This window comes from Pelodiscus sinensis, chromosome 2 (assembly GCF_049634645.1).
Source record: "Pelodiscus sinensis isolate JC-2024 chromosome 2, ASM4963464v1, whole genome shotgun sequence".
NCBI lineage: Eukaryota > Metazoa > Chordata > Testudines > Trionychidae > Pelodiscus > Pelodiscus sinensis.
The window spans coordinates 26,913,290-26,929,568 of NC_134712.1; the positions used below are offsets into that span (position 1 = coordinate 26,913,290).

At 44.3% G+C, this 16,279-nt stretch overlaps 1 protein-coding gene across 3 annotated transcripts in view; it reads left to right on the plus strand.

Moving 5' to 3' along the window:
- CSMD3 (CUB and Sushi multiple domains 3) overlaps nucleotides 1-16,279 on the plus strand; it is a 1,183,531-nt gene that overhangs the window by 848,333 nt on the left and 318,919 nt on the right. For all 3 annotated transcript variants that reach the window (XM_075920204.1, XM_075920205.1, XM_075920206.1), the window contains one exon: nucleotides 10,419-10,613. In XM_075920204.1, coding sequence (XP_075776319.1) covers nucleotides 10,419-10,613 — 195 coding nt within the window. The remainder of the gene's footprint in view (nucleotides 1-10,418; nucleotides 10,614-16,279) is intronic.

Below are 16,279 nucleotides of genomic sequence, written 5' to 3' on the forward strand. Positions count from 1 at the left end.
CATTAGCCTCCTTGGGAAAATTGCTCCCACAGGGCTTCCCGAATGCGCAGGCCCAGCTTGTAGGCTTGCCAGATGGCAGCTATCCGGGACTGCTCAAAGTGCCTCCCCTCCACATCAGCCCGTATCTCCCATGCTGGGAGGAAGGCCTCCCGTTTCCTCTCCAATAGGTTGTGCAGCACACAGCATGCAGCAACCACATCGGGGATGTTGTGTTCTCCCATGTCCAGCTGAGTGTGTAGGCATCTAAATCTGCCCTTCAGATGGCCAAAGGTGCCACCTGGAAGTGAGCCCGATTTGGGCGGGAGTTAAACAGTTCCCTGCTTGCATCCAGGTGGCCTGTGAATGGCTTCATGATCTAGGGCATAAGGGGGTACGCCACATCGTCCACGATGCACATAGGCATCTGCACATCTCTGACAGCATAGTTTCGCTTCAGGAAGAATGTCCCTGCCTGCAGCCTGTGGTACAGGTATGAGTTCTGGAATATGTGGGCATTGTGTGCCTGGCCTGACCAGCCGACAAAAATGTCTGTGAATTGTCCCCGGTGGTCGACCAGGGTGTGAAGCACCATTAAAAAGTAGCCCTTTCTGTTAATATACTGTGCTGCTTGATGGGGTGGTGTGCAGATTGGGATGCGAGTCCCATCTAGTGCTCCACCGCAGTTTGGAAAACCCAGCCCTGTAAATCTGGCCAAGATGGTATCCACGTCTCCGAGGTGGACAGTCCTGTGAAGCATCTCTGAGTTGATGGCCGTCACCACCTGCATAAAGGGACAAATACAAACACACATAACAGGACATTAGAGGAGTTGCGTGAGGTGATGAGAGGTGATCCCCCACCCCTCCCCTCCCAGACCCCAAGAGCCCCCCCCCCCCAGGCAATCCCCTTGTGTTCCCCGCACCACCTCAGGGTGAGGCCAGGCAGGTTTCTACCACTCCCACCCCATCCCCCATTCCCTGTGCCCGGTCCTGACTATCCCCCTTATCCACCTTCCCCCGCCCCCATGGACTGTCCCCCGAGAGTGACTTACCTCCATCAAGACAGCCCCAACAGTAGACCTTCTGATGCCTAAATTGATGTCCCATGGATCAGTAGCTGTCAGGAGTGTCCAGCTTCCACAGAGCAATAACGACATGCTTCTCCAGGGGAATTCCGGGCCGCAATTGGGTGTCCTGGCGTTGCAGGGCAGGACAAGCCAGGCACAGAGCTCCTGGAAGGTTGACTTCTGCATCTGGAAGTTTCGGAGCTACTGGTCATCATCCCACTGCTCCATAACAAGCTAGTCCCATCAGTCTGAACTGGTGTCCAGCCTCCACACTTTCCTCTCCAGGAATAAGTTTGGTGGCAATGGCAGTGGGGCTGCAGCCCGAATGAGGGGCTCAAAGCTGGGCACTGAATCCAGCTCTGCCACAAACATCATGATGGTCTCATGAAGATGCAGCAGAACTTCCAGCATCACAGTGTGGGGCCATCGCCTGCCCAGGAGCAGCTCACGCTCCATGGCCAAAAACACAGTGGAAAGCACAAAAACAAATGTGAAAACAAACTTCTGTGGAGTCCGAGGAAGCAAGGCAACCAGAGCAAAAACTGCAGCAGCTTTGCTTTCCCTCTAGGAGGTAGGCAAGCCAGAAGCAGGAGCAGAGCAACGGCTGTCCAGGGGGATCCCTTTAAGCAGGCGTCTCTGCAAAGAGCATGCAGCAGCACCTGGAAATAAAGGCTGCCCCCATGCTCTGCCAGAAGCACTTCCGGGTGCCTACTTTTTTTGAAAGAGTGACCGGCAGTCTGGATGCTCTTTTTTGACAAAGCGGATTGATTTTTCAATCTGTGTAATGAAATCTAGATGCTCTTTTTCGACAGAGGCTTTTTTGAAAGATACTTTCAAAAAAGCCTCTATCGAAAAAGGTGTGTAGTCTAGACGTACCCTAAGATATGTTGATCAGATGCAATAGATGATGACATTTTTAAAAGTGTTTAATCTGTTAAGTCAATGATCTAAGAACAACAAAAAGTGTTGAAATAGATGTCTATATGATAGTCCATATTAGATCTACATAAATTAGGTCTTAATACCATAGACTATAAATTAGATCTTTGCATATTTATCATAGGCAGTTTTAGTTTCAATGGAATGTCAATGCCTTTTTATGAGAAAAAACTCTCTGGCTGTGTCTAGACTGGCAAGTTTTTCCAGAAAATCAGCAGCTTTTCCAGAAAAACTTGCCAGCTGTCTACACTGTCCACTTGAATTTCCGGAAAAGCACTGACGATCTCATGTAAAATCATCAGTGCTTTTCTGGAAAAACTATGCTGCTCCCGTTCGGGCAAAAGTCTTTTTCTGAAAGACTTTTGCCCAAAAGGTCCAGTGTAGACAGCATAGTACTGTTTTCTGCAAAAAAGCCCCGATCGTGAAAAAGGCAATCGGGGCTTTTTTGCGGAAAACTGCATCTAGATTGGCCACGGACGCTTTTCCGCAAAAAGTGCTTTTGCGGAAAAGCATCCTGCCTATCTAGACGCGCTTTTCTGAAAATGCTTTTAACAGAAAACTTTTCCGATAAAAGCATTTTTGGAAATTCATGCCAGTGTAGACGTAGCCTCTCTGTAAAAGTTCCCAAATATGTACTTAATAAATTATAGCAAGTACTAATGGATATAAATCATAGAGTTAATGTATTTTAATCTCCTTGGGCCACTTCTCTGGATATCTGAAGTATAAAAAAAGAGTTCTAGTTGCGTGCAATTCATGTCACGTTGTCAGACCTCACATAAGCCCTTCTCCACAAGAATTTGTGGAGACTGGTTTGGCTTGTGAGAGGTCTGTTCTCCGGGACATCATCTCCCCTTCAACTATGGAGTAGTTTCCACCATAAATTCATGATAATTCTAAAAGCAATAGTTTTCTTTAATTTTTCCATGTCAAAGTTATGCTTAAATTCACCATGCTACACATTCATCAGGCTGCTGTATCTGGATCCCAAAACTAAATCTATGTGTTTTTATTTCTTCTGGTTAAACTGTAAACTCTCTCTTTTGGTATGTCCACACTTGCCCCCTAGTTCGAACTAGGGAGGCAAATGAAGCATACTGAAGTTGCTAATGAAGTGCGGGATTTAAATATCCCATGCTTGATTAGCATAGTTGCAGCCAGTCGCCATTTTAAAATGCCAGTAGCCCGAATTAACTTGCTGCGTGTAAACGAGGTAGTCCAACCCAAAATCCTTCCCTCAAATTAACTGTTCCTCCTCATCCTTCTTTTAACTCCAAGTATACTCCAGGGGCAAGGACTCTTGTCTGATATCACTTTTGGAAACGGTCCAGCTGCCCGGGTCCCAAGATCATTGTTGATCTTCTCAAAACTCTAAGTAGATTAAGCACACCCTTCTCAGAGCTCCAGAGCTTGTTGGTACTCTAATTTACAGTTTACCTCTTCAAGGCCATATGGGTATGTCTATACTACAAAGTTAATTCGAACAAACGGACGTTAGTTCGAATTAACTTTGATAGGCTCTACACTAGCGCTCCTTTAGTTCGAACTTAATTCGAACTAGCGGAGCGCTTAGTTCGAACTAGGTAAACCTCATTCTACGAGGACTAAGCCTAGTACGAACTTACTACTTAGAATTAAGGGGTGTGTAGCCCCTTAATTCGAACTAGTGGGATGCTAGCCCTCCCCAGCTTGCCCTGGTGGCCACTCTGGCCAACACCAGGGAAACTCGTCTGCCCCCCTCCCGGCCCCAGACCCTTTAAAGGAGCACGGGCTGGCTACGGTGCCCATGCCAGGTGCAAGCCTGCCAGCACCCAGCTAGCAGACCCTGCACCTGGCACGGCTTGAGCCAGCCACCCGATGCCCCCCAGCCTTCCCCCTCTTCCCGGGAACAGGCTGGCGGCTCCTGGGAGCTTGCCTGGGACCGCAAGAGGCGGGCACCCGCCTGGTCTAGTGCAGACATCGTGGACCTTGTCCATGATCTCCACACTAGGCACAGGAAAGTGGCCATCTAGGGCAGGAGAGCTGCCAGCCTGGCCACCCAGGAGCAGATGTGCATGAAAATCAAGGTGGTCCACTGAGACCCCCGACCCTGAGCCCTGAGCTTACAATGGCCGTACTGGGTCAGACCAAAGGTCCATCTAGCCTAGTAGCCTGTCTGCCAACAGCGGCCAACCCTAGGAGCCCTGGAGTGGATGGACCGAAGACAGTGACCAAGCCATTTGTCTCGTGCCATCCCTCTCCAGCCTTCCACAAACTTTGGTCAGGGACACCACTCCTACCCCCTGGCTAATACCACTCCATGGACCCAACCTCCATCCCTTTATCTCACTTCTCTTTAAACTCTGTTCTAGTTCTAGCCTTCACAGCCTCCTGCAGCAAGGAGTTCCACAGGTTGACTCTTTGCTTTGTGAAGGACAACTTTCTGTTACTAGTTTGAAGCCTGCTACCCATTCCTTTCCTTTGGTGTCCTCTAGTCCTTCTATTATGGGAACTAATGAAGAACTTTTTTGATGCACCCTCTCCACCCCACTCATGCTTTTATAGACCTCTATCCTATCCCCCCTCGGTCTCCTCTTTTCTAAACTGAAAAGTCCCAGTCTCTTTAGCCTCTCTTCATATGGGACCTGTTCCAAACCTCTGATCATTTTAGTTGCCCTCCCCTCTCCCACCTCCTTTTCCCAGTTTCCCCGAGTTTTGTTCAATAAAGAGAGATTCTATTTTTGACCACACGTTTTCTTTATTTTGTACATCAGGAAGGGAGGGTAGGGAAGGGTAAGTGGAAGGAGGTGAGGGAGGAATGGGGTACGAGCCCCCGATGGGTAGGACTGGGCTGGCTCTGCGGGCTTCTGGGGGTGGAAGCTCTCCTGCAGCCCCCCAATTTCCCTCCCCCCCCAGATGGCAGCCTGCGGCAAGTGCAGCCGGTCTGATGGCCGAGTGCTGTGATGTGCCCAGTGTGGGTACTCCGGGCAATCCAAGCCAGGACTGCTTTGCAAGCAGGGCACCCCTGAGAACTGTCTGTCTAGGGTGGGGGTCGGGTCCCTTTAAGCACAGCCCTCGGCTAGCCTGAGACAGCAGCTCCACACTCTAAGTCCTCATCTGATGCCCTGGCGGCACTGCTTCCAGCCATCCTTAACCCCGGTTCAGGGTCCACTTAATGTGGACATGCTAGTTCGAATTAGCAAAACGCTAATTCGAACTAGTTTTTTAGTCTGGATGCGTTAGTTCGAATTAGCTTAGTTCAAATTAACTATTTCAAACTAAGTTAGTTCGAATTAGTGCTGTAGTGTAGACATACCCTATGATAGTTAAAGCAAATACTATGCAAACTTTGTCGAAGAATTTCTACCCATCAGTCTTTAGAGAAATTTCTACCCATCAAACAGCAGAAGAGACATACAGAGCTAGAAAAGAAAAACAGTTCATGTTTGTATGCTACTCCCTGCCTGTGTTTCCATCCTACTCTTAAGTGTTCCTTGGGATTTGGGACAGTTTTCTTTCAGGCTTCAAGGTCTACTCACAGGGACCTTATTTCTTTAGCTCATGACTTTAACTGAGGAACATGGAGATTTTTTCTTTGACTCCTGCAGCCAGCTTCCTTCAGCTGTGGCTGGTTTGACAGTCAAAATGTTCCCTCTTACTCAGGAAGCATGACCTTTTGTCTCCTGAATCTACCAGCATCTGGGTTTTAAATGTCAATCTCAGTGCTTGGTATCTTTGTTCTTTTTCTGGGGATTTTTCATTTCTCCAGTTTTCATCCCTAAAAACATTTGAGACATTCCCCTCCCCTCCCATCCCTAGAGATCAATTATAGGTATGCTTCTTAGCATACTCAATGTCCTCCCATAGCACAGTTCTTAAATACTAATGACTTATTTTTTGTGCCTGCTGTAGCTTCTTTCAGATAATGCGTGTGATCTGGGACCAGGGTTGTTTTCTTTCCATGGCTGATTTACTTACTGAATGAGATTGAAGATATACGTAGAGTTTATATGATCAAACTCGTAACTTGCATGTAGTCAAGTCCCCACATTATTGCGCCCTACTTCTCTGAGAAAACCCACTCTTGCTTCTGAGCAGGGAATGGAATAACGAGGCAAGATCACTAAGGCCACTAATGTGGAGCTGATCAGGCAGTGCAGAGGCACAGGCCTTCAAGCAAATCTTCTGAGATACCTGGGTTTTAAGAAACAAAAAATCTCTTTTGAGTTCTCTTTATCAGCACTGTGCTCCCCAATGGATACAGAACAATGAGTTAAAAACTATGCAAATGCCATTACCATTCCTTGCACTCACTAATGGAAGCTGTATCCATGGTTTTGATGAAAGAATAAGACCCATAAAAATTTTAATGACATTGAAAATAAATAGAAGATGAAGGCAGATTAAAATTTGAACCCATGATTATTGTCTATTTCATGGTAAGAACAAATATAATATTATTTTTATTCACATAAATAAATTATCAAAGCCCTGATGTGCTAGGCACTGTTAAAAAACTTAGAAAGATGCAGCCTCATCCCCACCACAATGAGTTTACAATCTAAATAGAAAAGATAGACAAAGGATGGGAGAATGGAAGAACAGGTTGGACCTTTTTGGTCCAGCACCCTCAGGTCCTGATGGGTCCTGGATGAGGATTTTGCCCGACTAGGGGATGTAATTTCTGTCCTCCCTGCTGCCAGCCCAACACTTCCTGGCTCCCTCCACAACCCAGCTAAGCTTCACACCAGGCTTACTGGCTCTCTTCCTCCTACAGCCCAGTCACTCTTCACTGCATCCCACCAGGTTCCCAGATCCCCACCCACTACAGTGCACAAGGAGTCTCTGATCCTAGAACATCTGTGGACCTCTAGGACCACGGATGTTGCCAGACCAGAAAATTCTGATTTATAGAGGTGCGAACTGTATTGCTAATTCAGTTTTGCAAATAGGGATCATAGGTTTAGAAATATTAAATGATTTGTCCAGCAACATCATGTGGAAAACCTGCTGAAGAGCAGTATATTTAATTGAGAACTCCTGATTTTCAACCCATTGTCTTAATTACAAAAACCTCTAAATGTTCAGTCTTAGTAAACTCTTGGCCTCATTAATATATACTTCCACAGAGTTCCAAAGGTTAATGTACTTGAGAGAAGTCTAGACAAAAGGATCCTCATTCACAATTAATTTATATTCTCAGTAATCTCAAGTTGCCTCATTTCTACACCTATCAAAAATGTATTTGTATGAGTTTTTCCTCTGAGATAACCCAAACCCTCCCTTCAGACCAAAAACTTTGTCACACTCTGTTGTCAGGACTTTGCTTGTGAAGTCTTGGATTCCACATTACACTTTGCTTGTCTGCCTAAGAGGACAATATATCTCAAACATAATTATTAATTGATAATTTTATAAAGCAAATAACAAGTGTATTGAAAAACTCATCCAAGAAACAGAAAGATGTATTTTAATAACTTCCAATGAAAGCAAGATATATGGATTAATGGGACTTTGTAATGCTAATTAATTGGTCTGTTCGGGAATGTCTACACTAGCTCGTTAGTTCGAGCTAGGTAGGGTAATTAGGGCAAGCGGAGTTGCAAGTGAAGCCTGGGATTTAAATATCCCAAGCTTCATTTGCATGTTCCCAGGCGCCTCCATTTTTAAATCCCCCTTAGTCCGAACTCCATGCCCGCGGCTACATGGGGCATGGAGTAGATAGTTTTTTAACTACCTACTTGCCCTAATTACCCTATACTAGCTCTAACTAATGAGCTAGTGTAGACGTACTCTTCCTTATCCCAAATAAAGCATGAAAGACCTTCATTAAAGGCTGCAATCTCACTGTGACATTACCCAGGACACACTCTGAATTATTAGACAGCTGCATCCCCTCACTTCTCCAACTTGGAGTGCCTTTGACCTGCTCACTACCCATCATGGACATGTAAATAACCCTCAGCTATACTTTAAGAGCGCTTTAGCCAGAAAGACTGACACCCTTAAATTATATAGCAGAGTGACACTAGCAAATTTGCAGTCCAAGACTTTTTTCCCAGAAGTGCGTGTCTTGTACTGCTCAGTACCATCCTGGACCAGGTCATATAAATTACATCATTTCCTTAATAGAAAATAATATATACAAACTCTGCTGTCTCAAATGGAGTTTCCCAAACACTTCAATCCAAGCATGCTGATTTAGATAAAACAATATTATCAACTAGACAAAGATTATTACAAGTAATAAGGCATAAAAGTTAGAATTGATCATAAAGAAATAAAAGGTAAAGCAGAAACGAACACCTAACTTAACAAGCTAAAGCCTCTCTCACCAAATGCTTTTGCAGAAAGGACAAATATAGTGCCCGTCTATAAAAAGGAAAATAAGAATGACTCAGGAAAATACCTACCAGTCAGTTTAACTTCTGTGCCAAAGATGATAATGGAGCCAGTAATTAAGGAATTCATCTGCAAACATCTGGAAGATAATAAGGTGATAGGTAACAGCCATCATGGATGTGTAAAGAACAAATCACATCAAACCAATTTAATAGCTTTCTTTGATAGGATAATAAGCCTTGTGAAGAAGAGAGAAGTAGTGGACATGGTACAGCTAGACTTTAGTAAGGCATTTGACACAGTCTTGCATGATCTTATCATAAACTAGGAAAATGCAACCTAGATGGGGCTGCGATAAGGTGGGTGCATAGCTGACTGGATAACCACTCTTAGGGTATGTCTACACTACCCTGCTAGTTCCAACTAGCGGGGTAATGTAGGCATACCACAATTGCAAATGAAGCCCGGGAAATTCAAATCCCGGGCTTCATTTGCAATTGCGGTATGTCTACATTACCCCGCTAGTTCGAACTAGCGGGGTAGTGTAGACATACCCTAAGAGAGTAGTTATTAATGGTTCACAATCATGCTGGAAGGTCATAACAAGTTGGGTTCCACATGGGTCTGTTTTGAAATGGATCTGTTCAATATCATCATCAACAATTTAGATATTTGCATAGAAAGTATGCTTATTAAATTTGCAGATGATACTAACCTGGAAGGGGTTGCAAGTGCTTTGGAGGATAGGGTCATAATTCAAAATGATGTGAACAAACTGGAGAAATGGTCTTGGGTAAATAGGATGAAGTTTAATAAGGATAAATATAAAGTACTGCACCTAGAAAGGAACAATCAGTTTCACACATATGGAAAGGGAAGTGATTGTCTAGGAAGGAGTACTGCTGAAAGGGACTTAGGAGTCATAGTATTCCACAAGCTAAATATGAGTCAAGAGTGTGACTCTGTTGCAAAAAAAGAAAACATGATTCTAGGGTGTATTAACAGGAGTGTTGTGAGCAAGACACGAGCTGTCATTCTTCTACTCTAATCTGTGCTGATTAGGCCTCAAATGGAGTATTGTGTGCAGTTCCGGACACCACATTTCATGAAAGGTATGGAGAAATTAGAGAAAGTCCAGACAAGAACAACAGAAAGGATTAAAGGTCTAGAAAACATGACATATGAGGGAAGACTGAAAGAATTAGGCTTATTTAGTTTAGAAAAGAGAAGACTAAGAAGGGACATGATAGTGGTTTTCAGGTACTTAAAAGAGTGTTACAAGGAGGAGGGAGAAAATTGTTCTCCCTGGCTTCTGATGATAGCGCAAGAAGCAATGTACTTAAATTGCAGCAAGGGAGATTTAAGTTGTACATTAGGAAAACATTCCTAACTGTCAGAGTGGTTAAACACTGGAATAAGTTGCCTAGGGAGGTTGTGAAATCTCCATCACTGGAGATATTTAAGAGCAGATTGGATAGACATCAATCAGGGATTATTTTGATGATGCTTGGTCCTGCCATGAGGGCAGGGGACAAGACTCAATGACCTCTCAAGGTCCCTTCCAGTTCTAGTATTCTATGATTCTATGAGAATTAGATTTAATAACAGTCATCTTTTTATAATGGGTTATCCAATGCATAAAATAAATATATTTTAAAATGTTGAATACTCGATGTGAACAAATCTGAAAAGCTGATTCTTTGTATGCTTTTTATTTGCTTATGTAGTACTTACGCATATATATAACTTCTTTTAGTTATGAGTTTTCAGTCAATATAATTAAAAATAAATACTAATGTTTGCTTATTTGCTGAAGTCTTAGTTCAGGATTCCTACTCCTACATCACTTTCTGGAAAGGATTGGCAACCAACAGAGAAGGGTGGTCGTTCTATAATGATAACTCTATATATACTGAGGAGTTATCAGTCATGATAGAGTATTGTATCCTGCCCTCCTAAATTGAAGGAAAGATCAATGAGAAACATAACATATGAAAAATTAATGGAGGAATTTTAAAGAAAAAAGATAGGCTCCTTTGAGCTTTGAGTGAATAATCCATTTCCCATTTCCATTGTACTCAACATTGTATTTGTATTTGTTTTCTTTTTATAGCAAAATTACGTGAGTCCTGCTTTGATCCTGGGAATGTAATGAATGGCACAAGACTTGGAATGGATTATAAATTGGGATCAACAGTTACATATTACTGTGATGCAGGTTATGTTCTTCAGGGGTATTCTACACTTACCTGTATAATGGGAGATGATGGAAGGCCAGGGTGGAACAGAGCACTACCCAGCTGTCATGGTAAGAGCTATAGTTCCCACAGTTATTTCATGACTTGCAAGATACAAAAGTGAAAATTAAAAGCCTATTCCTATTATAAAGTGATTTTAATAAACTTCTTTACAAATATTCCTCTTTAGTATATGTATCATTTTCTTCAGTGTACCATAAACAATACCAAATGAAAGAGTAAATATAATATCCATTAACAAATGTTTAGTGAGTTGGGGTTTTTATTATTCACTCATTGCTAGTAAATAAATTCTTAATGTTAATAGAATTTAAAATATTAGTTCTTGAGTTACTGAATGCATTATTGTTACATTTTATGTTTATGATCAAATATTTTATTGCATTATGTAATCTGTTTTATGCAAAGTTTCTATAAAATAATCTAAAAATGAAAATACATTATGGGCAGATCTCCGTTGACTATAATATGCATATGAGTTTGCAGGGTTAGGCTTTAGATATGGTGTCCATTTTAGCAGTATGGTGATAACTGTCTACAAGAAATGACTGGTGCTTCAAAGTTAGCCAGCATATCTTTACCATGTCCTTCACATGGACCCAAAATTTGTGTCTCTTTCTAGTGTTACTTAAATTTTAATTAAATAAATTATTTACAGAAAAAATGCTAAGTTATAAAATGGAGGTTGTGAAATATGTAGTTTGTATTACATAAATGAAAATTCATTACATAACCTCCCCATTAGATTTCAACCCCATCTGAAACTGGCCTATTGGATATTATCTGAGTTTTTCATATTTTGTAGGGACAATGGTGCTAATTTATTTTTATCACCGCAAATACACATTTGCCAAATAATAATATGTGTTACCAGAATTGTCTCATTTTATATTGACCTGTAAAGTTATGAACAAGTGTAACACTAGAGGTAGGGGGAGAGGAAAAGAAGAACTGACATCTAAACAGAAAAAAAGAGTGATAACTGATTGATGAAAGAAGGGATATGAAGTGTAAGTATTTAGGGAAATTACCCATGATTTTTAGACTAGCCATGAGAATTTTACAGACTTAACACATCAGTCTTCACTTTGTCAGCATTAAGATGTTAAGGATGTGGAATACGGGCACAATAAACACTGTAGGAAATATGTTTTTTGAGCGTGGGAGACATGGAGCAGTGTAGAGCAAACAGCAATTTCAGCCAAGAATCTTTCTTCATTTTAAAATTACACTTGGGATTTTTTAAAATTCTGTAGAAAGAAAGAAAGAAAGAAAGAAAGAAAGAAAGAAAGAAAGAAAGAAAGAAAGAAAGAAATTTTCTTTCTTTTATAGTGGTAGAATGGCTGGTGCCCTGATTGTGGCCATTAGTACCACTATACTCTGGTTAATGGTTTGTAAGAGCTTCTAAATCTTCCATATCTCCAGCAGGGGCTAACTCAGCATATGTGTGTAATGAAGAGAGAATTTTTTTTTGCTTAGGAGGGAAAAGCTGCCATTTTATTTAAAAAACATCCTCATAATAGAATGAATGGTGGGCAGACCTTGCTCATTCTAGTTCTATAGGTTGGCTGGGGACCTTAAGATCCTTCAAGTATACATAGTATTTAGGTCTCATGTTACCCTGATGTCCCTGCACAGATTCTGGTCACCAGAATGATACTATGCAATAAGTGCCGTTGGAGGTACTTACACTTAAAGTTGTGCCTAAATTCTATGGCTCATTCAAGTATATAGATTTGGCTAGCACACTGGTTTTCTTCCAAATGATAAAGCTTTATCCTATAGTTGTCACTTTGTCATATAGTATGATCTATTTTAGTAAGAGATGACTACAGATTTTATCTATCAGCAATTTTATATAAGAAAATTAGCACATTTATATATTTATATACATGGAGTGTGTGACAGAAGAAAAGGAGGACAGCTGAAGGGGCATCTTTAAGTAGTCACCAGGGCCATGCAGAAGAGAATCAAGGAGCTGCAACTGAAGCCCTTTCATCCTGCCAAATTTGCATGTGAAGTTGCATTTGGAAAGCTACTGTCGTTTCAGTACAGATAGTCACACAATACATCTGATCCAATCTATTTTATTTATTTTATTCTCTCTAAATATTTCCTTGTAATTCAAACCTTGTATTCAGGTGTTTACAAATATTTTTCCTTCTTTTTTCTCTTTTTTTAAACATTTCACTCAAATTGTTCTCTGCATTAGGTATGGCTTGCCTTTGGATAAAATTCTCATTTCAAATGTCCTGGAAACATCTCTAATAAGTGTGGGATATGAACCAATTCCATAGTCTCATTCTGTTATGAGTGCATGCAAAGATTATCTAATCTAATACACTGGTATTTGATGATAGCTGTTAAGACCAGGATATGATTAAAGTATTCAGAAAATGAGGGCTTATAAATAATGATTTTTGTCATGTTTAGTAAATATAATTTCATTTTGTAATATTTTACCTTTTGTCTGGCTAGCATAAGTTATTTAAAGGTTAGTATGTTGTGCTCAGCCTGGCAGAAAATCTTATTGCTTACTGTGAAAAATACATGTAAACACCACGGTCAAATGTGAGCACTAAGGGTGCATCTTCACTGCACCGTTAATCCAGAATAAAGGCCATTATTCTGGAAAAACAATACTAGTGTTCACACAGTGTTATTTTGAAAGAAAATCGAAATAAGGGAGGGCTTTATCCAACATTGATAAACCTCTTTCCATGAGGAATAAGGCCTCTTCCAAAAAAACAGAGATCCTGGCCAAAAAAGCAGAGACACCTCTTCAAGGTGTGGGGTGACAAGGAGAACCTGCATGATCTCCTCTCCAGATGGAGCAACATGGACGTCTACAGCTGGATGGCCGATAGCCTGGCCACGAAGCACCATACCTGGACACTGGAGCAGGTCCAGAGTACAGTGAAGGAGCTCCGCCAGGCATAAGCAAGGGCAAGGGAGCGCAGCTCATACTCCGGGGCAGAATCCCACTCCTGCCCCTATTTTGAAGACCTGCACCACATCCTTGGGGGCGGTGCAGCCTCTTTCCACCCTTGGTGGTGGATTCAGAGCTGGAGACACCTGTCATCACCTGCCCAAGGGTCCCATCAGATGAGGAATAGGAGGAGGCAGAGGAGGACGCGGCCAGCACCATCACCACGCTCACATTGGAGCTGGTATCCCACAGCCTGGATGTGTCCCAGGCATCCTCTGATGTCAGGGAGGGATCATCAGGCAAGTACTCTTAGTTTTCTCACACACAGAGTGGGGGTGACAGGCACTGAAAGGCTGTGTTGCAATCATTGGCCTGACCTTCGCTCTGCAGTTCGTACATGTGGGTGCATGTGCAGCACCAGTCTGCACCACACAGCTCCTGGAGGCAGCACTGGAGCACCACAATAGGCTCTAGGTAGGCTGCCCATGCTTCTGACTCCCAAGGGGGACACCTTCCTGCTCCCCCTCTTCATCCCCCCTCCCATCACAAGCTACCACTAGGCTGGGGACAAGAACACACAAAAGCATGCACACAGACTCTGGAGTCGTGCATATGGCACACGGGCATGCCTGCATGCTAGAGGCAGCACCCGCTCCCAGGACCAGCGCTAAAAGCTGCTCAAACACTCCCCCCACCCTCACACCCTGTCTTCCAGCACCAAGGAATATAAGGTTTTCCCCCCTGGGATGTCACCAATGCTGGAGCCGGCGTGTGTCCACTACTGATGGAAGCCCAGGCAGGTTGAGCCCCACTTTCCAGCCATTGGATCCCAGTGTGGCTGACCATTTCCTATGCCTGCTTGTCTGTGGGATGGAGGGGGTGGGTGGAAAACATGGTCCCCTGGGGACACCTGCGCCCCTGTAAGACAGGGCACACTATCTAGGCCACACATGGCCTAGCTCCCTGGACATGACCTTCCTCTGACCCAAGAACTGTAGCTCTAGTTCTCAGATGAGGGCAAGGCCTCAGGGGCAGTGACTCCAGGGATAACTGACTATCTTTCTTAATTGTCCCCAGCCAGCCAGCTGTGACTGTGGGGTGATCTACACCACATGAGCCAGCAAAGGGAACTGCAGGTGCTAGAGGGTCCAAGAGGACCTGATGAGAGACCATGTCCATCCTCCAGGACATACAGCAGATGCTGGCCTAGAAGCTCCGGGACAACGTGCAGTGGTGGAGAGACATGTGGACAGAGCTTCTGCAGCAGAGATGTAATATGTGCCTGACTGTCCAGGCTCTCCTAACGCACTCAGAGACAGCTCCTGCTTCTGCCCCCTTTCCATGTCAGCCCCCCCGCCATGCCTGCTCCTGCTCCAGCCCCCGCTCTTGTCTATCCCCCTATCATCCCTGGAACTCAGACCCCTGAGGTCACCAAAGTCCCTGCAAGTGAGGTGGGTGAAGCAAACGAGCCATGTGCCATGTTCATCCCCAGCACTGAGCCTCTCCTCCCCCCTCCAAGTTTCTCAATCTCCTTCCCCATCCCCATATCCAGGTTCTCCTCCCCCCTCCTCCCCTGTTACTTCCACCCCAAATAAATCACCACATTGTTCTGTTTTTATCAGCCAAACAGTTTTTTTTTCATTTTGTTTGCAGGGAAGAGGGGGAAAAGGGGGAAGGGAAGGGTTGTTGTGGGAAAGGCAGAGAGGGGCAAGGAACAGACCCCTAGTGGGGAGGCCCGGGAAGAGTGTTATTGGGGTCCTTGAGAGAAATTCTCCTTCAGGGCTTCCCAGATGTGCACCCCATTCTGATGGTCCTGCTGGATGGCAGCTGTGTGTGGCTACTCAAAGGCCCTTCCGTCCTAGCGGGCCTCTGCCTCCCACCCTGCAAGGAAGGCTTCCCCCTTCCTCTCCACAATGTTGTGGAGCACACAACATGCTGACACCACCTGTAGGATGTTCTGCTCCCACACATCCAGGTGGGTCAGGAGGCACCAGGACCTTGCCTTCAGATGGCTGAAGGCGCATTCCACCTACATGCAGGCCATGGTGGCCCTTGAAGCGGTCCTTGCTCAGATCAAGGTGTCTGGTGTAGGGCTTCATTAGCCACCGCAAGAGGGGGTAAGCCATGTCCCACATGATGCACTGTGGCATGTCCATGTCCCCAAACCTGATGCTGTGCTCAGAGAAGAAAGTGCTGTCCTCCAGCTTCTGGTAGAGGCTGGCATTGAGGAAGATGCAAGTGTCATGCACATTCCCCGACCAGCCTACAAAGATGTCTGTAAATTGGATCTGTTGGTTGACCAGGACCTGCAAGACCATCAAAAAGTATCCCTTTCTGTTGATGTACTACACTGCCTGGTGGTTGGAGGGCTGGATGGGGATGTGTGTGCTGTCAATAGCCCCCTGCATTTGATGAAGCCCAAGGCAGCAAATCCGGTGATGTTGGGGGTCCATGTCACCCAGGCAGATGACCCTTGCAGCAGGATGGAGTTGTTGGCCCTCACTACCTGCAGAAGAAGACAAACAAAGAAACAAAACAGAGAATCAAAGGGGGTGCCAGAGCCCTTGGCAGGTCCCTGAGCCCTCTCTCTCTTACCCCCTCACAAACACTGCAGGAGCCACCCCCATTGAAACCCACCCACACTCCCAAGGCTGTGTGAGGGTGGGACTGGAGAACCCATCTGGCACGAGGGCTTCCCTATCCCCACACCCCTCAACCCTCCCTTTCTCTAGGGTACCTCTTTCCAGTACTCCCTCCCTTACCTCCCCTTCCCAGGGACTGCAGCCC